The sequence below is a fragment of the Stylophora pistillata genome, chromosome 10 (assembly GCF_964205215.1).
Source record: "Stylophora pistillata chromosome 10, jaStyPist1.2, whole genome shotgun sequence".
NCBI lineage: Eukaryota > Metazoa > Cnidaria > Anthozoa > Scleractinia > Pocilloporidae > Stylophora > Stylophora pistillata.
This window is the reverse complement of record NC_142528.1, coordinates 22911832-22934000: the sequence shown is the minus strand read 5'-3', so window position 1 is coordinate 22934000 and position 22169 is coordinate 22911832. Positions and strand designations below refer to the sequence as shown.

At 39.2% G+C, this 22169-nt stretch overlaps 2 protein-coding genes across 2 annotated transcripts in view; one reads left to right on the top strand and one right to left on the bottom strand.

The window, feature by feature from the left end:
- Positions 1-3381, bottom strand: part of LOC111330256 (cold shock domain-containing protein C2) — a 3840-nt gene extending 459 nt beyond the window's left edge. Inside the window, exons 1-4 of the mRNA XM_022935084.2 lie at positions 3235-3381; positions 2811-3006; positions 1820-1942; positions 1-401 (exon numbers count right to left, since the gene is read on the bottom strand). The exon at positions 1-401 is cut by the window's left edge and continues 459 nt beyond it. Of these exons, the coding sequence (XP_022790819.1) occupies positions 254-401; positions 1820-1942; positions 2811-2992 (453 nt within the window). The 5' untranslated portion in view covers positions 2993-3006; positions 3235-3381 and the 3' untranslated portion in view covers positions 1-253. The remainder of the gene's footprint in view (positions 402-1819; positions 1943-2810; positions 3007-3234) is intronic.
- LOC111330255 (sorting nexin-29) lies at positions 3362-22046 on the top strand. The gene is made up of 25 exons (XM_022935083.2): positions 3362-3501; positions 3648-3718; positions 5202-5254; positions 6319-6393; positions 6549-6595; positions 6972-7061; positions 7630-7714; positions 7838-7908; positions 8483-8544; positions 8697-8802; positions 9145-10423; positions 11470-11634; positions 11946-11979; positions 12103-12139; positions 13035-13098; positions 13858-13986; positions 14668-14765; positions 15242-15317; positions 15634-15670; positions 16346-16462; positions 17124-17276; positions 17909-17983; positions 18898-18963; positions 19759-19898; positions 21099-22046. The coding sequence occupies exons 1-25, from the start codon at positions 3465-3467 to the stop codon at positions 21175-21177; spliced, it is 3246 nt and encodes a 1081-aa protein (XP_022790818.2). The 5' UTR covers positions 3362-3464; the 3' UTR covers positions 21178-22046.
- Positions 22047-22169: the final 123 nt, after the last annotated feature.

The following is a 22169-nucleotide window of genomic DNA, read 5'->3' as shown; positions in this document are numbered from 1 at the left end:
CAAGAGTCTTTTTAGGGTAATTGTCCAACTCTTTTTAGTGCATCCAATCATTAAATTGTAGGCAAATAGAATTAAACTAAACTTTCAAATTTCACGCTAATCCTGGGTTATCTCATCCCAGCCTTGAACAACCTTGCCCAGTCCCTCAAACTATTCTTTGTTTCCCTTGGAACCATAGGTTAGTGGGGTTCTACTATATCAACCATTGAAAAACATTCAACCATTAAAAAGTGTGTTCAAATGTCTATCTCTGTTAAGAACTGTTCCACCACTTTTCATGTGCCCCTCTCATTTCAGTCAGCACTACCATCACCGCTTGTTTCTCTACATTTTTCGGAGGCAATGGACAAGTACGGAAGGAAACTTTGTCTCCCTCTTTAGGAACAAACTCCCCCTCTATGCTGCAATAAGAAGAAATAAAAAAGAAAGACAATAGAAAAATTAACTTTAAAAAAAGTAAATGTTGTTGTACAACTCTTTGGCACATTCAAAAGCAGGGAAACTGTGTCATAGAATTAACAAATTGAACTTAGATCATGCTTCTGGCGCCATGACCAGTCACTCTTTTTTGGCAAAGTCTGTCATGCATGCAAGTTAAAAAATGATCAGCCAAAAAAAAAAAAAGAACGGAAGTTGGCAGCCTGTACAGGATGAGGATGGAAGTAAGGCATACTAAAAGTGGGGACTACAGACTGAACCAGAAGAGTTTGACCTCAGCCTTGCACTTACAGTCCACAGACATGATTAATTAGTAATTGGCTGAAAATCATTCCACATGTAGGGATGCAAGTCAAGGATTTGTCAACACTCAGTTGAACATCAACACATGGTTGATGAACTGAAGGACTGTTTATTACAGTTTCTATGAAAAGGCAGTCTATGACTGCATGTGCCTACTGTTGTAGAGTTCTCGAGCATTGCAGTAAAAAAGCAACATGGTGTAAAATGCAGAGGGGTTAATGAACAGCTCTTGTCGATGCCAAACCAGTGATGAAAGGAGGGCTTTGGTTAATGTCGAGTTTGTATGCTGCTCAATTGACGGGCCGGGGACAGGGAAAGAAAGGAATAGATTAGATTGTTGCCAGTGAATAATTTTCTCTAAATACAGGCAAATTTGAAGTCTGCAACAGATGCAGATGCTTTATGATAAAGACATTTTTCAGATTTTCTCATTTGGTATGATTATATTAGCCACTAAGCCTGATGTTAACATTTATAAAAAAATTATAGAAAAGTGTGACAACATCAAAGAGATAAGTCTTCACCAGCTATATAATTAGTAGTTGTAAAGCTTACTATCATTCTGTAGTGTCAAGAGATATGCTACCAAAGCTACCATATTATAATTAAATGAAATACTATGACCTGAGGATGGTAAAGGAGTACAGAAATGATCCACGCAATAAGGCAGAAATCAAAGAAATTGTAGAAAAGAAACCCTAAAGAATTCAGGCTTCAGTTTTGAACCTGTACTTACCAAATACTAGTTGGGTGCCACTACAAACCAACCTGCTTTGCTCTCAATATGTGGCTTTGCAGCTAAGATGAAAGTACATGCAACACCCAACTAGTTTCTGGGAGGGTCCTGTCTAAGTTTGAATTTCCAAGGCTTCTCCTCTGCAATTTCTTTAGTCACAGCTCACCCTATAGCTACCACATCTTATGGCAGACTATACAATCTAAAGGATTCAATTTTTTTCTGTGACAGTGCACTGACGCTGAGAGAGTAGAAAAACCTCTAGAGTGAAGAGATTTCACCTAACACATTTCATAGTATTACTTTCATGACCATATATTTATTAAACCAGTTTCTACTCACTCAGAAATATGCACAAAAATATCCTTCCCACCATCATCAGGGGTAATGAAACCATGACCTTTGTTCCGACAAAAATTCTTACAGACCCCTGTTTGCTCTGGAGATTCTGATGCAATTCGTGATCTAGATTTAAAATTGAAAAGACAGTAAAGTATTATGTTTCATTAAATGCGACATCTCACTCTAAAAAGCAATCTAATCTCACTCTAAAAAGCAATCTATCACTGCTCAATTTTTACTATTACCATTTTTTTAAACCATTTTAACTCCTAATATCTGATTGTTAATGGTAATTCTCCCGATCTAGCTGTTACACATTTCCTTGTAAATAAGTTTATTTGTGTTAACTACATCAAGATAACTTCTACTTGATGGGTTTGAGCATTCTCATTACCTGTTTACTGGATGAAATAGGGACAGTATAGAGAGGTTACATGTTAATCACTTGTGGGAGTTTTATGGTTAATCATTAGCTGGACTATTTAAATATTAATTTGTTGACAAATTTTCCTCATGGTAGAAGCAAACCAGATGAAAGTGCCATGATTCTGAAAATTTCTCTGACTTTGCGATCTTTATACTGACAGCAATATTAACAACTTGACTTAATTCTTCCAACAATTAAGGAGAGTAGAAGGGGCTTGCTCACTTGGTATGTAAATTATTTCTCTCAAGAACACACGATTAATATTCGAGTGAATTTAAATTAACGAAGTCACGCTTGTTTGATCATAAATAGTTATCTTGAGTATACCCAAACAGATCTGTAAAACCCAAGTTAAAAGTGAGAAAAACATTTGGCGAATCAATTATGATCACTTCACGTGTATTTAACAGTTACTCTCGAAGAAAATGTACGTGTTGTTTACAGTTTCATTAACCAGCATTAACATACTTTAATACAACAGCTGGGAAAAAAGAATTGCAGTGCGTGAAATAAATGAAATCTTTGAAATCCGAATCCTATTTTACGACAAAGGATATTACTTACTGGGAAGTAGTCCTAGTTCGCCTTGTGGGTACAGGACTTGGGATTTTGAATGGAAATTTTCTCGGGTTCATGGGCGAGCCCTCTGGACTTGACAAGCTCTTTTCTCTGTGGTCTTTAGTAGGGCTTCCTGCAGGCTTTTCTTCCACAATCTCCACGTGGCCGTCTTTGTGTTCAGAAGACATACCTAACTGTAGAACTTAACGAAGGAAAACGTTAAGCAGAAATTAGCGTTTCTCTTAGTTAAAATCGAGATAAAATGAAGGTCTTCGTTTGCGCATTTCGTGACCAGATTATATAAAAGTACCAATGCATCACTCTCGAGTTTTCAGTCACTAAAACACCTAACAAAACAACAAACGAGGTACCTTCCAAGGTTTTCCCCCCTTGTATTTTTAACTGAAGCAGTCAATTTAAGTTACCCTACCTTTAATAAGCAATAAATCTGAACACAAGCTTCTTCCGTGCAAACTATTCACTATCTCACTTCCCTCCCTCGGAGAAGAATTGTTCCCAGCTCCTCTCTGTCCTTGTTAGAGTCTAAGAGCCTGGAGAAACAAAACAACATGGCTTCTGAAGTGAAAGGTTTCAGTCAATTCCTTCCGTAAAACTTCCTTTTTTTTATCTCAGATACCATCACTTGACTTGGCGACTAGAATGTTTGTAACGTCTTCTCAGAAATATATCATGAGTGGTAAGATCAATGTTTGGAAAACCTTTGTTCTGAATTTTCTAAAGCGTCGCATGAAATTGAAATCTTGCCTCTTACATCACGAATAAGCTTTGTTTCTCAACCTTATATTGACCCTGTATTTTATCTTTGTCATCGTGTTAAACAAGGCCAGCAGCAGCAGAATACAGAGATTGAGAGACAGAATCTACTTGATAGATTACTTGATGCCGTGAAACAGGTGAAAATCAGATATTTGCTTTTAAATGTTTGATATAATTATTTGTATTATTATTAGAATGTGGCGTGACTCGTCAAATGATTTAACTAAGACATTTTAGAGTATGTCAAATGGGTGGTTTTCATAGAAAGGAATAGGAAAATGTTAATGTTCACCTTTGCCCTTGGTTTAATTTTCATTTTGTTGGTATTTAAAATGTAAATATTTGTGATATCGCTCAGCTTGTATTTGTACTGAACTTTAATCCTGTTTTATTTCTTATGGATTAAGTAACTAGTACTTTAGTTTCCCCAGTTAGCAGTGTCATGCTTTGTATGATAAAGAATCATGGATAACATTTGTCGGGTTCTGACAGGGAGAGGGAAGGGGAAAATTTTTGCTTAGCCCCATACTTCACTATGCATACAGTTCTTAGTTAAAGAAAACAATGGCCTAAACAATACATTGCCTTGGGACTGCAGCTTAAAATGTTTCAATATGGTGCAGAGCGCAAATCTTACCCATGGGGCCTACACTGTAGCTAGTTGGTGTGGTAGCCTCCCACAATTAGGCAATTTGGCTTGTCATGAGTTGAAGATGATATATCCTGCAATAATTTCCCATGATTTACTTCAAACCATTTGCATATAACAGTTAATGGCCTCCAAACTTTTGCCATTGCCCAGTTTGTTTTTGTCTTACAAGTAACCCATAAGGAAGTTCTCCTTATAGATTTTTAATCTGAAAGGTGATGAGAAAAAGGACAGCTATCAATAACATGATATTATATGAAATGTATAGCAGACAACAGGACTCAACAGTAACTTTTCAACCTACTAGCGAAGTGGCTGGTAACAACTTAGACGTTACAACAATTTCAGTTTGTTTACTAGCTAAACTGGCTACTAGTGGAAATTGAAAACTACAAGCCAAAACTGAATTTCTACTAGTCTGTGGCTATTTGGCTATGGTTAGTGTTAAGCCCTGAGACAATGTAGAAAACTGATATTTACTGGATGCTGGTAATGATAGAGCAATAGGAGGGTTAAAAGGAAAAATCCTGTGAATCAGACTCCTCTGTCTGTGTGCTGAATTTGGTCTTTGGCAACCATTTTCTCTAAAGTGAGCTTCTAAACAAATTTGACTGTTGTTTATTTATTTCGTTATTCATTTGTGTTAACAATCAAAAATTGAACATTTTATAACCTTCTGATATATATCCTTCTTTCTTAACCCTTTACACCCTAATATCAGTATGGATATTCTCCATACTGTTCTTTATACATTTCCTAAGGTACTGACAAGGAGAATTTGTTTAACAATCAAGGGCTTCTTTTGTTGGTGATCATTTTCTCTATTCTCATGACCTTGGTGTTTGATTCAGCAGTGATCAAAGGGTTGAAAGACATTCTTATGTTGAATTTATTTTTATATAATTATTACTATTACTTTTTGAGAGTTGTTTTCAAGTGAAGATATTTATGTATTATTTTTTCACCGGAAGTGCCAAGTTAGATTTGGTGGAAAAACAGAACTTGCCACAGATGGAGACAGCAGGTATTAAAATTAGATGCATATCTGTATATGCTCAGGCACTTATAATTGGAAAAAAAAAATCCAGTCAGAGTCCTTATACAGTTTTTACTCTTGTTTTGGATGAAACTCTCTAATACATTTGAAATTCAGGATACAAGAAGCATTTATTTTAGAAAAGTATTTTCAAAGCTTCTGAAAAATTGTACCCATTCAACTCTGTAATTACTCGTGGTTTTCACCTATTTTAACCCTCACACTCCCAAGATGTCATCAGTGATTCTCTTTACTCTCTGCACACCATTCTTATTATGTTAGTTCAGAGAATTTGGTATTGCATCAACTGTTAATTCCCTATTTGGTGTGTTTCTTTATTCTCATCTCTTATCTGCCTGGTATTGTATCAATATTTTTGGGAGAAATTCTGTCTTGGTCACTCATGAGAGGTCAAAGAGTAAAGAAGCCCTCATGTGAAAAACTTGGACTATTTCACAAACTTTACAGCCTCGATGGCAATTTACCACTTACTAATAATTTAATTTAATTTGGTTTAATTTAGTCCATTTTCACTGCATTAAGTTTTTGCAGTGGGGAAGGACTAGAAAGGAACATAAGAACCATTCGTGCTAGTCCACCCTCCCACCCATCCCACCCCAGGGGAGGACATCCATCACACAGTAATCTTGTGTGTGGGAAATTAACATCTCCTACCCCAACCCTGCAGGAGACGGGACCTCCATTTATTCGTCCCTATCCACCAAGACTAGAATATCTAACCATTTCCTGATGTTAAAGAAAGGTAGCAAATTCTTCTCAATTATTTTAAGACCCTGAGTGTTGGTTCGGCCAGGGCTCGAACCATCAACCTCCCGCACAACAGTCCAGCGCTCTATCCATTGAGCTAACCGGGAGGCGGTAATTAATGAATGGCCCTGAATTTTAATATCAGTTAGAAATAAAATGATGCTGATCTTAAGTACGTAGACTAGCTGATCAACATCAAATGAGATGTCTATATATATATATCATGATTTAAGGATGCCATAATTTACATTATGACTGGTTTTGAATTTTTTTTTTTTTTTTAGGGTCATTTGCTTGTTAACACAGTTGGAAGCAGTTTTCCAACATGGCTTTAAAAAATCCAGAGTTAGTGCATTTAGGTAAATATATATTTTTTTTCATTAATTTTCATGTGTGTTTGTGAATTATTCTTTAGAGGTAAAAAATTGCAATAGATATTTTGTGTTGTGTGTTAAAAGTACTTCTCCTGTTGATGTTCATGAAATTCAAGCATTTTTATTTTCGCTTCACACAGGCAAGTTGGTCAAGCAGCAGGAATAGTAAAATTAGACCCAGATTCAGGTACCAACACCTCCACCCTCAGTGTTTTTTAAAGTCTCCATTTCAACACAGCTCACCATTTACTTGACTTCAGCAATGAGTTTTAGTTATTGATAATGGTGACCAAAACAGTAACTGCTTGGTGCACTTAGTCTAATCAAATGTTACTAACAGTAAATCACTTACTTACCACCAGATTGTGTCTTTAGAAACACGACCCTTAATTAAGTTAAATTATTATCTTTATTATGTAATTAGTGTTGGTAGTTCTTTAAACTCTTTTGCGCTGAAATCTTTCAAATTTTTCTTTCACATCTCATTCGTTGCTCCTTTTACATCACTGTTTAAAACAACTTAAAAATTATCTATGATTAAAGAATAGCCTTTCTTTCTCTAGCCTTTTGGAGCTTTGTGAAAGCTCACTTGGGAAAACTTGACCTGGACAGATTTCTTGAGCTTCAGAAAGCAACAACAGATGCAGGACGAGGTTGGTTTAAAATTTGATTTCTGCTTTAAGACAGAGAGGAATGTAGTTGCCAATTCACAATTTATTTCTAAGCTCCAAACAATCAAGACCAGTTTAATGATTTGATTATGTGCAAGCTTTAGGGAATCCACAGTAACATGAAATGAAAAACTGCAACAAAAACATGTCCAACTCATTCCTTGTACGTGTTTTCTGAGCCCACTATACCTTATGGGAGACACAGGCCTCCCAACACTAGAACAAGAAATTCTTTCTTTTTTTTTTTTTTTTTTAATAAAGATGTTCAACAAAAGGTAACAACAAGGAAACTTTGATTTTCATTGCATTCCACAGCAAATTTGGTAGGAATCTTATTAGGATTTCTTAGGTTGGGCAATATTAACTACATTTGATTGTGCAGTTAGATTGCACTGGTGGTAGTAGTTTCGATCAGTCAGCTTAATGTGCCACTTTTCTGTACTTACCACATTTTGACATCATCTGCGATCTGTAATTGAACAGACATAAGGCAACATGGAATGTATTTGTAATTTAGGTATTTTTGACACACATTTTGCTCTTTTGCCAGGTCGTGCTTGGTTAAGGTCCTCACTGAATGAACACTCACTGGAACGATATTTTCACAACATGCTGCTTGATCAAACCCTCTTAAGGTGAGCTGAACTGACTTATGGACATTTGTAAGCCCTATTTTACTAAGAGATTTTTGTCTTTAACATTGATTGCATATCATAAAGTGATTAACTCATTTCTGTTGGATTCTTGGAATTCTATAGTCAGTTTTATGAGAAGGAAGCTTTCCTCATGGATCAAGAACGTGCCAGTATGCTGCCCATGATTGCTGCAGGTAAGACAGTTATGTAATACCTTTTATTGTTGTTGCATAACATATGCAACCTTGTGACATTCTTCGTCGCATAATCTTGTCCCCAATTAATTGTCATTGTATGGTGTAGCAGGACTTTTCCATTCGCTCTGACGAAGGGCTAACGCTCGAAACGTCAGCTTTTGTAATCATTACGGTGGCCAATTTACCATTTCAACTTTGTTGATATATCCAAACTTTTCCAAAGGACCTTGAGTTAAGTCTCTGGTGAGAGCCATTCCAAAGGATCTCAATATTAGGTTTCTTTATTTTTTGATGTTTTGTCCAACCAGATTGGAATGGGCTGGGTTTGAGCTCTTGGTTAGGTCAATGTGTTGTGTTCTCACAGAACCTCTGTTTACCTAGGGGTGAATTAATGGATACCTGCAAACAGGGAAAGTTGGCAAATCCAGCAATTCCATCCAAGAAGGGGTAAAAATACCCTCCATCCCTCTTTTTCATGCTTACATATGTATCAAACTGCACTGGCAGTTAGTGGCTGATAGGCAGTCATTGTATTTCTGATGTTGTTGTTGTTGATGTTGTATCTTGGTAGGTTTGAGCTCCATTCTGTTTGCCCTCACTGTTGATGGCGAAGAACTAAACATTGTACGACAGGCAAGTACTATGGCTACAGTGATGCAGCAAATAAATTATGTTAGAAATGTTAATCACGAGACTGGTTTGTTATTGTTGTTGTTGTTGTTGTTGTTGTTGTTGTTGTTGCCTATGAACAAAACTTAATCCAGCATTATTCTCATTTCCCTCAGGCCCCAGCTTTAACAATCAACAAAGATGTCCTCAGTAATATATTACCATCTTTCCCACAAAAGCCTGTTGTGGAACCTCTCCCAGTGTATTCTGCTGAACTCACAGGTCAGTACCTGTCTCTTGTGTTACACTGAACTCCAAAATCCAGCATAACGGTTTAACTGTAATTCTAGTGAACGTCAACCTGTTGATTGCCACTGACTGATCGACTCATTGACTGACCAATCGACTGACCAATTAATTGACTAAGTGACTGACTTGATGACCGATTGCTCGACTGTCTGATTGACTGACTGATTGAATGGCTGACTGACTGACTGACTCGCGTACTTACTGACTGATTGACACGCTGACTGACCTATCGAATGACCAACGGACTAACTGACTGACTGACTGACTGACTAAATGACCGACTGATCGACAATTACATTAATTTTTTTTCAACAGATGGATCCAAAACAGAAAAGAAGAAAAAGAAGAAGAAGAAGAAACGAAATGCTGCTATTGTTGCTATCGAAGATGATGACAATTTATCACTGAACAGTGCAACTGATGTGAAAGACTTACCACTTAATGACTCAACAATGAAGCGGGAAACGCCTGCTTCAAATTCTGCCTTGAAGACGTCAAGTTTGGGCCATAACCGTGCGTCCTCCTTCCCAGGTAACATTACTCTTGTGACTGAAGGCTCCGCTGAGGAGAAATCACATGTGAATGGACAAGAAATTGTGTTCACCGCAATAACGAAATCCATCTCTTTACCTGATAACTCTATACCTGTTGAAAACGTCGTCGAGATTTCTCCGCCAGGAAGTAAAAACAGCAGCTTAGATCTGGAAGAAGTTCTGGGCAAGGTGACATCGGAACCTGAGTATGTTACAGATCGGGAAAGTGAACAAGAGTCCACTACAGGGGAGGGCAAGGGAAATTTCGTCTTGGATTTTTCGCGTACACAACCTAGGGTGGAGGGAAAAACAAACTTGCAGGAGGTAAAAAATGAAACGGAACGTTATGGCGAAAAACCGATGCCCACAGAAATACCAACTGTCTTTGAGGATAGTGGTGAACCTGTGCTTCTGCCTCAAGAGAATTCCAAACTTAGTGAAAACGATTTTTTTCAAAGCCAGAATACTTTCGACAGTAAACGTTTCAGTGGTGGTTCTTCGACTGTGAAAGCAGGTTATTATTCGAAAGAAAAAGACGATTTGAGTCAAGGACCTCAGAGTGTGGGTTCATTTCGTGTTTATGGTTTAACAGAGGACGACGGTGCAACTGACGTAAACTTTTCAATGGCACAGTTTCAAGTTCCTAATGTAGTTGAAATAAAGAACACTGAAGAAGAAGCCGTTACCAATGAACCAGTTGTAAATGGGCCACAGGGCTCTATCGATGTGAACTTGATTGAGAGAGGGGACACGAAAAATGAGCCCATTGTTACACATGAACACCTAGATTTGAGAAATAGCCCAGGTGAGAAATTATTAAAACAAGGAAGAACGAATGATCAAGAAAATTTGGATAATGAAGAGTTTAGAAATGATTCGAACGATTATAACGAAGAGACAACTGGTGCTGAATTGCAGCCTGGTACATTTGAACCCGTGGTGTTGTTGGACAGCGGGGAATCCCTAGTGCCTCTGACCGAGCGCGACCGTGATATAATGAAAAATGGGATGTTTCCCAATACTTCAATGGAAAACGACCGCGATTCGGTCTCGTTGTCAAGGTTAGTGAAAAGAGATAAATAATTTTCCCTGGACAGGAAAAGATGAAATCCGAAAAGGTGAAATGGAAAAGTAGAGAGTGAGCGCTATCTATTTTCTTCTCTTAATATTTTGACAGTCTTGCTGTTTGTGAAGATAAAACTGATCTACTTTTCTAGTTCACAACAAGGTCCACAACAAGCATCACCGAAGAACCCTCACAGACATCATGAGGAATAAATTAGGAGCAACTGACGAAAGTATCATCAACTGTAAACAAACCAAACATTGTTTTCGACCCTAAGTTGTATCAAATCACCAGTTAGAGCGTTTTTCAATTGAGTGTCGTAGAACCAAAACCAAAGTAATCACAACAGCCAATCAGAAGAAAGGAAAGCACTTTTAAGAGCCAATGAGAACTCAAAGTAACAACTGAAAAAAAAAAAAACAACAAACAAAAGCGCGGGAAAACGCGTGTGACAAAGCCGTGATTGGTGTTAGTTTTGCATTTGTTGAAAGAATGGCGCGAATTTTCTAAACAATTATGAAACGAAGGAAAGCAAAACCACTGCGATCCCAAATTAGTATAGGTACTAACATGATTTCGAGTTAATTTGGTGGTAATAAGCACGAGTAAAGTTTTTCAAAGACAGCAAAATTGCACTAGCCGGAAGTACGAGTGCAATTTATGGTCATTGAAAAATTTTAAATTGCTTATTTACACGAAATTTCGCGAGAAATGTTGATACTTGTCAATAAGTTACATGAAAAAAGCGTCACATAAGTCAAGACAGACGAAATTTTGACAGCGCGCGCGTTATTTGTAATTTGCACTCGTGTTACAACTTTGCACTCGTCTTACATGAAAAATGCACTCGTTTTCAGCCAATTAAATGCGTGCAAATTTTTCATATATATTGTTACTTTCGATACTCGGTTGAAACTGCTCTACTACCTCTGAAAGAACTTCCCTTCCGGGACAATTTCCCCTACTTCCAAATGGAAATTCCCAGCAAAATTATGCGAACAAAGTCATTCTCCAACATAATTTCCTTCCCGACCCTATTAGCTGGTCCAACTTGGAGGATGGTGAAGAATTCCCTGAACTAAAGGATGATTCCCCTCACAATAACCACGGACGAGCGCGTGCTATGACGTCACCGGATGTTTCTGCAGCTGCTGCTGCCCTTGCGGCTTGTACTAACGCTCAGAAAGGGATGGACATCATGTCTCGGTAAATTCTCTTTAACTTGTTAAACCTTGAGAGTGACCAGCCTCTAACTTCTCCTTACAATTTCAACCCTAAATCACAAAATTTTGGTCACGAGAATAAAGGAAATGATGACCAAATTGAGAGGCTTTGATTGTTAAAAAAATTCTCCTTTAAAGCACCCCAAAGAAATGTATATAACGCTTCTTAAGGATTCACAATAAGATGCAAATTTCCAGCGTCTACCGTAGATTCCACGTCGTAGGTGTTTTAGTTTTGTAGTTTTGACATTCAAATACTTTCCGGCGTACGAGATGTTTCCAATTTTTTTTCAGGGGCCTTGTATCTATGGAAAATCAAGCCGGGAACGTAAGATTATTTTTTCTTTGTTTTGGTTGGTTTGTTTGTTTGTTTGTTTGTTTGTTTTTGAGTGACATTTTTTCAGAATTTTTAAGTCCAAATAAGCTTAAAAAGTGTAAATGTTTCTTTCAGAGAGACTTTTCTAGCAGACAAGATGGAATGAGCAAAGGTAAGTTAAAATACCGAGTATAATTTGGTTTTATTACACGACTCGGGCAGTCAGAGGGCCAATAACTAAAATCAACCAATCAAAATGCTCTATTGCCGGTCCAATATTCTCTAAGTATTGGACCGGGCACTGTCCCGAATGGTCCCGAATGATACCGCACTTGTGTCCCTTTGAACTTCAGTCGTATAATAAATCTCTTTTTAACCAAGCTTGCTCGGGACCGTACTGGGAGAATATCGGCCCTCGGTCTTTTTTGCACGGACCTCGCTGCGCTCGGTCCGTACTGTCAAGACCTCGGGCCGATATTCTCCCAGTACGGCCCTCGCGCTTGGTTAATAAGATATATTTATCAACTGGGTTGATATTTTGAATAGGCCACTATAACGAGTGTTCCAAAGCTGATGCTTTGAGCGTTAGCCCTCCGTCGGAGTGAATATGGAAATAGTCCATTTTACAGTTGTGTGCTTGGTTGCCAAGCCTTTGAATGGGAGTGAGGCTAGGGTTTGACCTTGTTATGATACAAACCTTGCTGCCTTTCAAATGTAAATCACTTTGTTATCATGCTAAGTAGATACAGGTCTCTATCACAACAAGGTCACCTTCAGCCTCACTCTGAATCAAAGGCTTGGCAACTAAGTACACAACTGTAAAATGGCCTATTTTGGGTTGTGTGGTTTCTCTACAGAAAGATGGAGCTACGCTATTTGTGGGAACACGTAACGTTTTAATCCTCGCGGTACCAACAGACGCTTTTCATTCAACCGCTTTATTCTTGTGGTTTTATGTTACTAATTGCACGTTTGTGAAAATGTGTGAAGCTCATAATTGTGACAGTGCGCGTCTTTAGTTGAGTGCAATAGCCAATGTTTAAAGTTTTGGGTTAATTCTTGATTAGGTGAACTTAAGCAAGCGATTGTGTCCATGATGTTAAGAAAAGATGAAATGGAAGAAAATAATAGGTAAGGTAACTTGTTAGAGTAGTTTGTTACACCTAAAGTACTTTCCTATTGATTGCCGGGAAACCAAACCTAAAGTAACCACAGCGACCGATCAAAATGAGGAGAAAAGTGAGTGCAAATGAGAACTACAAGCATCCGGCCTGAAGCGCGGGAAAACATGCGTGACTGAGAAATTTGATTGGTTTTGGTTTTGCATCTGATTGGTGGAAAAGGTGGAGCCCATTTTTTAGCCAATCACAGGGCGAAGTGAGGCAAAACCAATGCAATCACTTATTACCTTGAAAGCTCATTTTAACGTTTTATGAGGGATATTATTGAAGTCCCATGTCGCGTTTTGTATCTTTAGCTTGTCAAATTGCTAGGTAATTTTTATGTGTGCTTGAATCTCAAGTGATCTTCTCTATGGATAATTCTGCCTGAATGAATGATAACTTGTCCACATACTCCGATTTTTACGTTAATTAAGCGGCCAAATTTTGCAGAAAGAACATAACTGTTTTCGTACATCAGTAACAAATTCTCTCCAGAAAAGCAAAAGAACTTCCCACGAATTTTTCCGTATTTCTAACTTGACTAATAAGTCTAATTTTCTTCCCAGTAAATAGGGCTACATGGTTTTACTTCTTTCTTCGAAAGTTTAATATTATCTTCAGAGGATTTTCCGCGTGAACCTCTGCAAGGCACGTCTATGTGAACATTTGAGTAGAAGTATAGTTATCCTTGTCGTTGTCAAATCATTTGGCTTCTTCATGTTTTTAGGACCCTTCAGAATAAACTTGCGGAAGAGCGCCAGAAATCGCTTCAACTGCATACAGAGACTGAGGACCTTAAGGGGGAAATTAAAAAACAAGAGAACTTGAACGCAGCCAAGATACAGTCTTTATCCAGGTACACTCAGCTTAGAGCGAGCTTTTAACACTTTCATCCTTATACACGGTATTGGTTCGGAAACTCCGAGCCGATTTCCGGGATTTCCAAATAATTTCGTACACTTCTATCCGTTTTCAGAAGGTTTTGTCTTATTTCTGACTATTCCGCCTGATTTCGGATATTTCCGCCCACTTTTGGACTGTTCCATCTGATTTTGGATACTTTCGTAGTTTTCGGGTGGTTCTGTTTAGTTTCGGATATTTCCGTCCCATTTCTAAAAGTGCCGTCCGATTACGGAAACCTCTGTCTGATTTAGTTCACTTCCAGCCGAACTGGCCACCTCCCTCCGTTTTTGGACAGTTCTCTCCAATTTCGGACGCTTCCGTCAGTTTTCGGATGGTATAGTCCTGTTTTGTTTACTTCCGTCGCGTGCAGAAGATTCAGCCCGTGTTAAAGTGATTCCGTCAGATTGTGGACACCTCCTGTTTTTAGAAGGATCCAGCTACTCTCGTTAAACTTCAGACGGGTGTGTCCGACTTCAGACAATTCCATCGGTAATCGGACGATTATTACTATAGAGGGAAACTTGCCTAGTTTTTTGCGTTATGAATATATTACACAGTACAATTCTTTACTTCGATTTCGGAAGTGTTTTGAGGGTCATTGAGGAAAGGAAGTGTTTGATTACCTCATTTGCAGAGAAAACGAGTTGCTAAAGCACCAGTTGAAGAAATACGTTGGGGCTGTACAAGCGCTGAGAAGCGATCTGCGCAACAAGTCATCTGAAACAACCGAAGGTAATGCATCATCAGAAATGATGGTTGTGACCTGTGCGCCGTAAACTAAAACAAAAGACCGACGCAAAATGTTTTTCATGTCCGAGTATTTTTCTCTAAAACACAGCTTAAGTGAGAGACTACTTGCAAAAGAAATTGCGATTGTTTTGACCAAACTGATCCAAGGCGAGGTCTGATGACAAAAGGAGATGAGTGTCTTTGCAAAGTGCGACTTTCCTCAATTCGTTCCTCCTTTCCCTCCTTTTGCTGTTTCTAACTTTGAAGGTTTTTTTTTTACGTTCGCGTTCGCTCTCTCGTTTAGGATCCTCACACTAGAAAGTTAACTACATAGTTAACCGTTGGCAAATGCAACCGCTCAAACTTAGACCTTCATCATATTGGTTATCATAGGATCCAAAGTTTTCCATATGTGAACTATTATTGTGAAAGGCATACATGTCCTGTCGTGAATAACTCGGTTTCTTTTGCTGCCACAGCGTTATCCGGAATTAGACAAGATGATGTCTTACCTCCTTTGCCACCGGAAAGATTCACAGAACTTTCTCAACAAAGGTTTGATTCTGTCTTCCTTGTGTAAAATGCATCTGTATAGGGGATTGAAATGAAAAATAAAAAAAAAAAGAACAAATAAGAGCTAACAAGAACTCAAAATGAATTCATGTAAGCGGCACCAAGCGCAGGAAAGCATCAATAACCATACAGCGATTGATTTCAGTTATGCATCTTATTGGCTGGGAGAGCCAATCCCAAAACAGAGTTAAGCGAAACCAGTGGAATCCTGGACCACTTTAGACACGAAGGAAGAACTTCACTGATATCTCGTTTAATCTTGATAAGTGTCAATTATGTTTTGTTTCTTGTTTTGTAGCGAAGAGGCTGAGGAATATAAAAGGAAACTTATTCAGGTGAGAAAGCGCAAAGCGCGCAAAGTTCTCTTGACTTTTATGATGATACTCGCTCAGGTTATCAAAACATCAGTCGCTTATTGTCAACTATATAAGTCCTCCTCAGTTTTACTCTCACGTGGACGATCAAACCACACGATCGACTTTTGCCTCTGAGTTCAAATCATTGACTGAGCATACCATTTTGGCTATTAGCGCAAAGCTTTCTAGACGCGTATGATACCAAACAAATCGAGAGGTCAGTTGGGTAAGAGAAATTCGTTTGGGTGTCGATCAAAAACAAATGCACATCTCACGCGATCATTTCACCGTCACATAATTATTCTGAACTGAATATTGTGAATGTAGAGCTTTTTCTGTGCCGACTTAAAAGAGTTGATCTGCTTGTTCTTCATCTTGAAAACCTAAGGTGAAATTTTTGGAGTTTTGTCCGCGTTTGTAATCGGAGCTTGACCATTCTTGTTCGTTCCCTGTTTATTCCTAACTCTTATGCATTTTGCTACATTCCCGTGTTCTTATTTCGTAGTTTCCTTCAATTTGACGATAGTTTTATTCGGCGAACTGAAAAAAAGCAAATTCTGTTTTGAGCTCAGGAATTTAAACTGTTACCGAAGCAGATAGCCTAAGGTTTTTGTTTTCAGCTCCGAGTTCTACTCTAAGTTTTTTCTATTCCAGGTCGCTGATTTACATGGAGAACTGCTAGAATTTAATGAGCGACTTCATAAACAAGTCAGCTGTTACCAGTATCAAGTCAGGAGATTACGAGAAGAGCTTGTTAACCTCAGAGGACCGGTGAGGAGTTTGAAAACAGAAGCAGGATCCACTGGGTCGTGACTAGAATGGTTCTTAAAAAAATTAACGGACTTCCGAGAGACTAAAACATATGATTACGCATATATCGCTGCTCTGACTTGTTAACTGCCAGAACCAAACTGGCAGTAGGAAAATTGGATTGCTTTGGCTCTATTCTCTTCAGAGAACTTTCAGTTATGAGAGTGAATTCTAGTCTCAAATTAGCTTGGGACCAGGCCCTCATTATTGGCATTTCAGGACGCGCATTTATCCGCCTGCGGGAAGATTGGAGACAAGTCGAGGAGAGATTGCCAGGAGTCTGGCACTAAAAACGATCAGTACCAAACCCCTTTGCAGACGTCTCGCCGGCTCGCGTTGCTCAAGGCTTCCTACTTTCTTGCGTGCGAGGAAGCGCCCGTGCTGAAGCACTTATAATGAGGTCCTGGCCGCTAATGAGTTCGGCCGGGAAAAGGAAGAGGAATGGGGATGGGAGGGAAGAGTGTTTTGTGCAGTCATCCTCTCTTGATTTGTGTTTGTTCTACAAAGAGTGACTAAGCCCACTAACGGATGAAAAGAAAAGAAATAGCGGATTCAAGGGACATCATTGTTTAATCGTGGAGTTATGAGCCAGCCTTTTTTTTTTTTGTTTCCGTTTTCTTAGCTTCCTGAAGACCTGGAAACTCCTGACGACTCATCAAGCCTGTCGGAGTTCGACCCTACCGTGATATCAGTCGGTACCAGACCGCTAGTGAATGTGTGGATACCGTCGGTGTTTTTGAGGGGGCGGTCATCGAATGTCCACCACGTGTACCAGGTAAGAGGTTCGTTTATCTTACCGACTGACGGACTGTCTTACCGATCGACTAACTGACCAACTGACTGACCGATTAACGAACTAAGTGACTGACTGACTGAGTGACGACTGACCCACTGATTAGCTGACTGACCGCCTGACTGATTGTCTAACTTCCCAGCTTTCCAACTAATCTACTCAGTGGCCAACTGACGGAGGAACGTAAAAGAGGGATGTTGTAATATTGCCGTTCTGTTTGTTAAGGTTGGGCTTCCTGTGCACTACCCGCATTTTGCATGACCAGCGGTTTCACTTTATGCGTGACCAGCGGTTTCACTTTATGGCATTTATTACCGTGACCGCCATTATGTATTTAGTCTTCAGTTAGGTTCTAAGTGAAGTAAGACCTATTTAAGGCTCGAATTCAACAAGGGACGAATAGGGCGACGGACTGACGGACTAATTTATCTTCGATACCATTTATTACAGTCCCACTGACGGACCTACCAACGGCCTGACTAACTGACTGACGGACCCACATACTAAGTTATCCACCAATCGACTGACCAACTGCTGACTAGAAATATGATTCATTTTACAAGTCTGTAATGTAAATTCTTCAGGTTTCCTAATTTCTTTGTTCCATCTTTCAGGTGTACGTGCGGATAAAAGATGACGAATGGAACGTCTATCGAAGATATTCGCAATTCTTTGAAATGCATAAAACGGTACGAAGTCTTCTTCTTTACATTTCCTCTAGAAAGTTTTCTCAAGTGCCGGTTCATCCAAACAGGCATGCTATGGTTTACCTGAGATTCAGGAAGTCTTTATAAGTCAACACAGAAGACCTGAGTGCCAACTTTCCTAGTTAAAAAACAAGATCTGCCTGCAGTCAAGAACATACACATAGTCGGTCTTAACCCGTTTCTTGGTAATATTAGTATTAGTATTCTCCATACTGTTCTTTATACATTTCCTAAGATGCGGGTGAGAAGAATTTGTTTAATAATCCAGAGCTTCTTAAGTTTGTGATCATTTCTTTTCTTTTATTCTTGTGGCCTTCTTACGGCCATACTGAACTCTATTCATTTCCTACGGTGTTGACAAGAAGAATTAGTTTAACAGTCAAGAGCTTTGGTCTTTAGTTTGCGATCATTTCCTTTATTCTTGTGGCCTTAAAGTGTGATTCAGGGGTGATATTGTAAGGGCAAATTGGATGCTAGTTACTCTCAGGGGGTCAAAGGGTCAATGGATTACTCCTTACCATTGATTGTCTTGGTAAACGATCGGCACCCATTATCTTGCCTGATAGAGACAGCCACTTGTACTACCGCGTGACCTGTCTTGTCGAACGAAATACCAGGGTTTAAACCTGGGCCGCATGTTAGGCGTGGCTTTCCGAGTAGTTTCAGACTGAACGGTCAGCCCTTTCATCTCGTGTGAAATTCGGTGTGATAAAGTAAATTTCCAGGTGGGATGGGGGGGGGGGGGGGGAGCTATCGTGTGAAAGATTTCTTGTCTGGAATTAGAAAAGAAAAAAAATTATATCTGAGTATGCTGCTATTTTCATTTAAATATGTTCGAGGTAATGAGAGGGATTTTTGGCTTTCCTCGCTGATTTGATGTTTTGCTGTTTCTGTAGCTGCGTCGGAATTTTTCTGTAGTAGATAGTTTCAAATTTCCACCTAAGAAGACGATAGGAAACAAGGTAAGTATAACGGAAGTCATCATTTTGTTTCTAGTGAATTCCACCTTTTTCCGTTTTTTCAGTAGCGACAAGATTATCTCCTAAGGCCCTTTGAAGTGTTGGAGCTCAAAGGACTATTCAATTGAACAAATCCAAACTATATTTCAAGCATGCAGTTGTTATGTTACTTACGTACACATCTACATATGAACTAAACGCTGTCAAGAGATGGATTGGGAGTACAATATATTACAGCATACATAGAGCAATTCTCAATTGATTGTCGAGAGTACTTCGAGATTGTATTGGTTTTGTATTACTTCGCTCTGGGATTGGTCCAGAAAACTCGTGCCACTCTCTCAACCAATCAACTGCAAAACTTGAACGGATCACGACTAGTTCGCCGGCGTTTTCCCGCGCTTTTGACGCTCCACTCTCAACCAATCAGCTGCAAAACTAAAACCAATCACGACTTGTTCGCCGGCGTTTTCCCGCGCTTTTGACGCGCCACTCTCAACCAATCAGCTACAAAACTTGAACGGATCACGACTAGTTCGTCGGCGTTTTCCCGCGCTTTTGACGCGCCACTCTCAACTAATTAGCTGCAAAACTAAAACCAATCTCGACTTGTTCGCCGGCGTTTTCCCGCACTTGTGGCCGTCTGCCTGTTTTACTTTGAGTTCTGATTAGCTCTTCAGTAAAATTTTCCTTTCTTCTGATTGGCCTTCGTAAATACTTTGCTTTCAGTTTTACTACACTCGATCGAAGAGCACTCTCTAGTATTCAAAATTTTCTTTGCTTCTTTCTTTCGTATAGGATGCTCGGTTTGTGGAGGATCGTAGAAGAATGTTACAGGATTACGTCAGAAGAGTCGTGAATTTACACGTAACAACAAACCAGGAACTACGTAGCGACACCACGAAGAGCACCCTGCTACAAATTCTCCCTTTCTTTGCGTAAGTAGCGAGCAACAACCTCTTTCTTCCTCATCAAGTTCTAAGGCTAGGAAGACTTACTGAAAGCACTGTTTATCATTGGGACTTCTGTAAACCACCTTTGTCTTTTAGGGCTCTTGTAAAGTGTATCCTTAAACATGTGTAATTTTTTTGTGATCAAACTATGGAAAAATGAAAAAGTGAAAGAGCAAGGTCTTTTCCGTCCCCTCCCACCCCCTATCCCCCTCCCTCTATCCCCCCTGCCCCCATCCCCCATCCCCCATCCCCCCCTACTCCCGCTGGACCTGCCAAGTAGTTGCCAAGTGTACCCTACCCCTTTTGGCATATCAACTCCGCTCACGCCTCTTTGAATCATGATAATGGCGGCTCACTATCAGACGCCTGTTCACACCTCGTCAGAAAAAGGGCAGCTAGTTAGGAGGCATATAAAAGGACCTCCTGTTGTAACGATTAGATCACCCCTAATGAAGGGACTAGACAGGAGTGTCGAAACGTTAGGTAAATGAATCGTAATTCCCCCGATTACATTCAGTAAATCCTTAAGCTAGAGTAGCATCAAACCATGTCTATAGGAAACTTTCTTGTAACGATTTCTATAGTTCGGTTATCTCAACCTTAGGTGGGTAAAATTCTGGGCATGCGTGTAGGCCCTTATTTAGTACTGCTTCGACACGAGTGTTTCTTTGACCCTGGAAAACCTCTCCCCGACTCGTCTCAAATCTTCCGCGGACAAAAAACGCGCGTCCTGCAGCGCAAATATATAAGGGACTTTAAGAAAACCACGACGGCAACGAGAACGAAGCGAAACTAAAGATCTGGTGCACAAAACAATAGCGAAAGACGTGCCTTTTTAAAGCTTTTTACATTTCTTAGCAGTCCCATACAGAACAAAAGCGTGAAATCACCAACTTTTACGTACTCTTAACCTCGACAGAAATTTAGTCACGTTTTCACTTCGAACTCCATACTACATTCACGTGTTTTGTCTAGGTGAAGATATCGTACCGTCAGAGACGCTTCGCGCGTCGACCTATTGATGAAAATCTTAAAAGAAAATACATCATGTTTTGCCGCAACCTTATACCACACGTCGCCGCCATAGTGACATCTTAACCTCCCTGATAATGACGGACTGCTCGCAAGCGAGGTAAACTTAACTTGGTTTGCTTTTTAATGACGAAATTTTTTCGTTGTTTACAGAGACCCTTTCCAACCAGAGAAGACTAAGAAAGAGACAACATCAAGGAGAAAACGTTCACTAAATTACAATGGCTTGTGATCACAATTCCACTCATCATGGAGTTACAACACTGATCAGCGGCTTATTTCTCCTAACAGTTCCAAAACAAAGTCACGGACATAGTTAGGAGAATTCAGGACATGATCATCAAATAAATCTTCAAGTCTATAAGTAACATTTTCTTTCCTTTCTACACGAGAACCGATTGATTTGCTTTGAGAAGCACATTTCAAAGTTCTATGCACACGCAGAGAAAAAAATCTATCGTGAGCCTTTCTCTGGGCAACATTATATTTGCGAAAAGCGCGACGTTTTCACAAAGAAATAAGATACAACTTAAGTTCGCTTTAATCTTCTCACACGTTTTTCTTCGAATCAGGAATTGAGAATGATGAATGTAAATGGGGCCTTCGGCGACTTTTAGTTTGACATTGAATTCAACATTTTATAGCTGCATATAAGTGTTTAGAGATATTAATGGTTCTTTTTACTCGCCTTTTGAGAGGCAAAATATAGATAGGGTTGTCTTTGATTCTGTTGGTGTCTGGGATTAATTTTGATTCATTCCAGTCTTAATTTCCAATCTTTCCACTTGATCATATTTTTTATGTCCCACTGAATGATACTTGAATTACTAGCACCTCGCTATTGAGGCAAATTATGAAACTATGTCGAGCTATATTTTACCAAAAAAAAAGCGACACTTCTAGGTGATAGTTATGTTTTCTAAGGAGAGAATTTGGCTCACCTGAATTTTTTTTTACGTTATGTTTTTATCTTTAATTTATTCAACAAAAAGAGAAGCTGTGGACGTGTCAAGGCTTTTTATAATTTCTAAATATGTTATAAAGACTACGATAATATAGCTGTCAGAATCAGTGACACAGTAAATAAATTTTCATATTTCCTGTCTGACCATTGTCGTATCTTTTTCGGACTTTGAAAACGCAAATTAAAATCACGCGAGTGGTGTGCGCCCAAGTTGCAGGTTCACGCGGTCAAACCTGAACGGGCTACAAGACGAAGCAGTT

Excerpts from the sequence above, each read along its gene's own strand:
- LOC111330255 (XM_022935083.2), top strand. The coding sequence starts at position 3,465 with ATGTTTGTAACGTCTTCTCAGAAATATATCATGAGTG. Across the intron at positions 11,980-12,102 it reads TGGAAAATCAAGCCGGGAAC|AGAGACTTTTCTAGCAGACA; the intron begins GTAAGATTATTT and ends TGTTTCTTTCAG. Across the intron at positions 15,318-15,633 it reads ACAGAACTTTCTCAACAAAG|CGAAGAGGCTGAGGAATATA; the intron begins GTTTGATTCTGT and ends CTTGTTTTGTAG.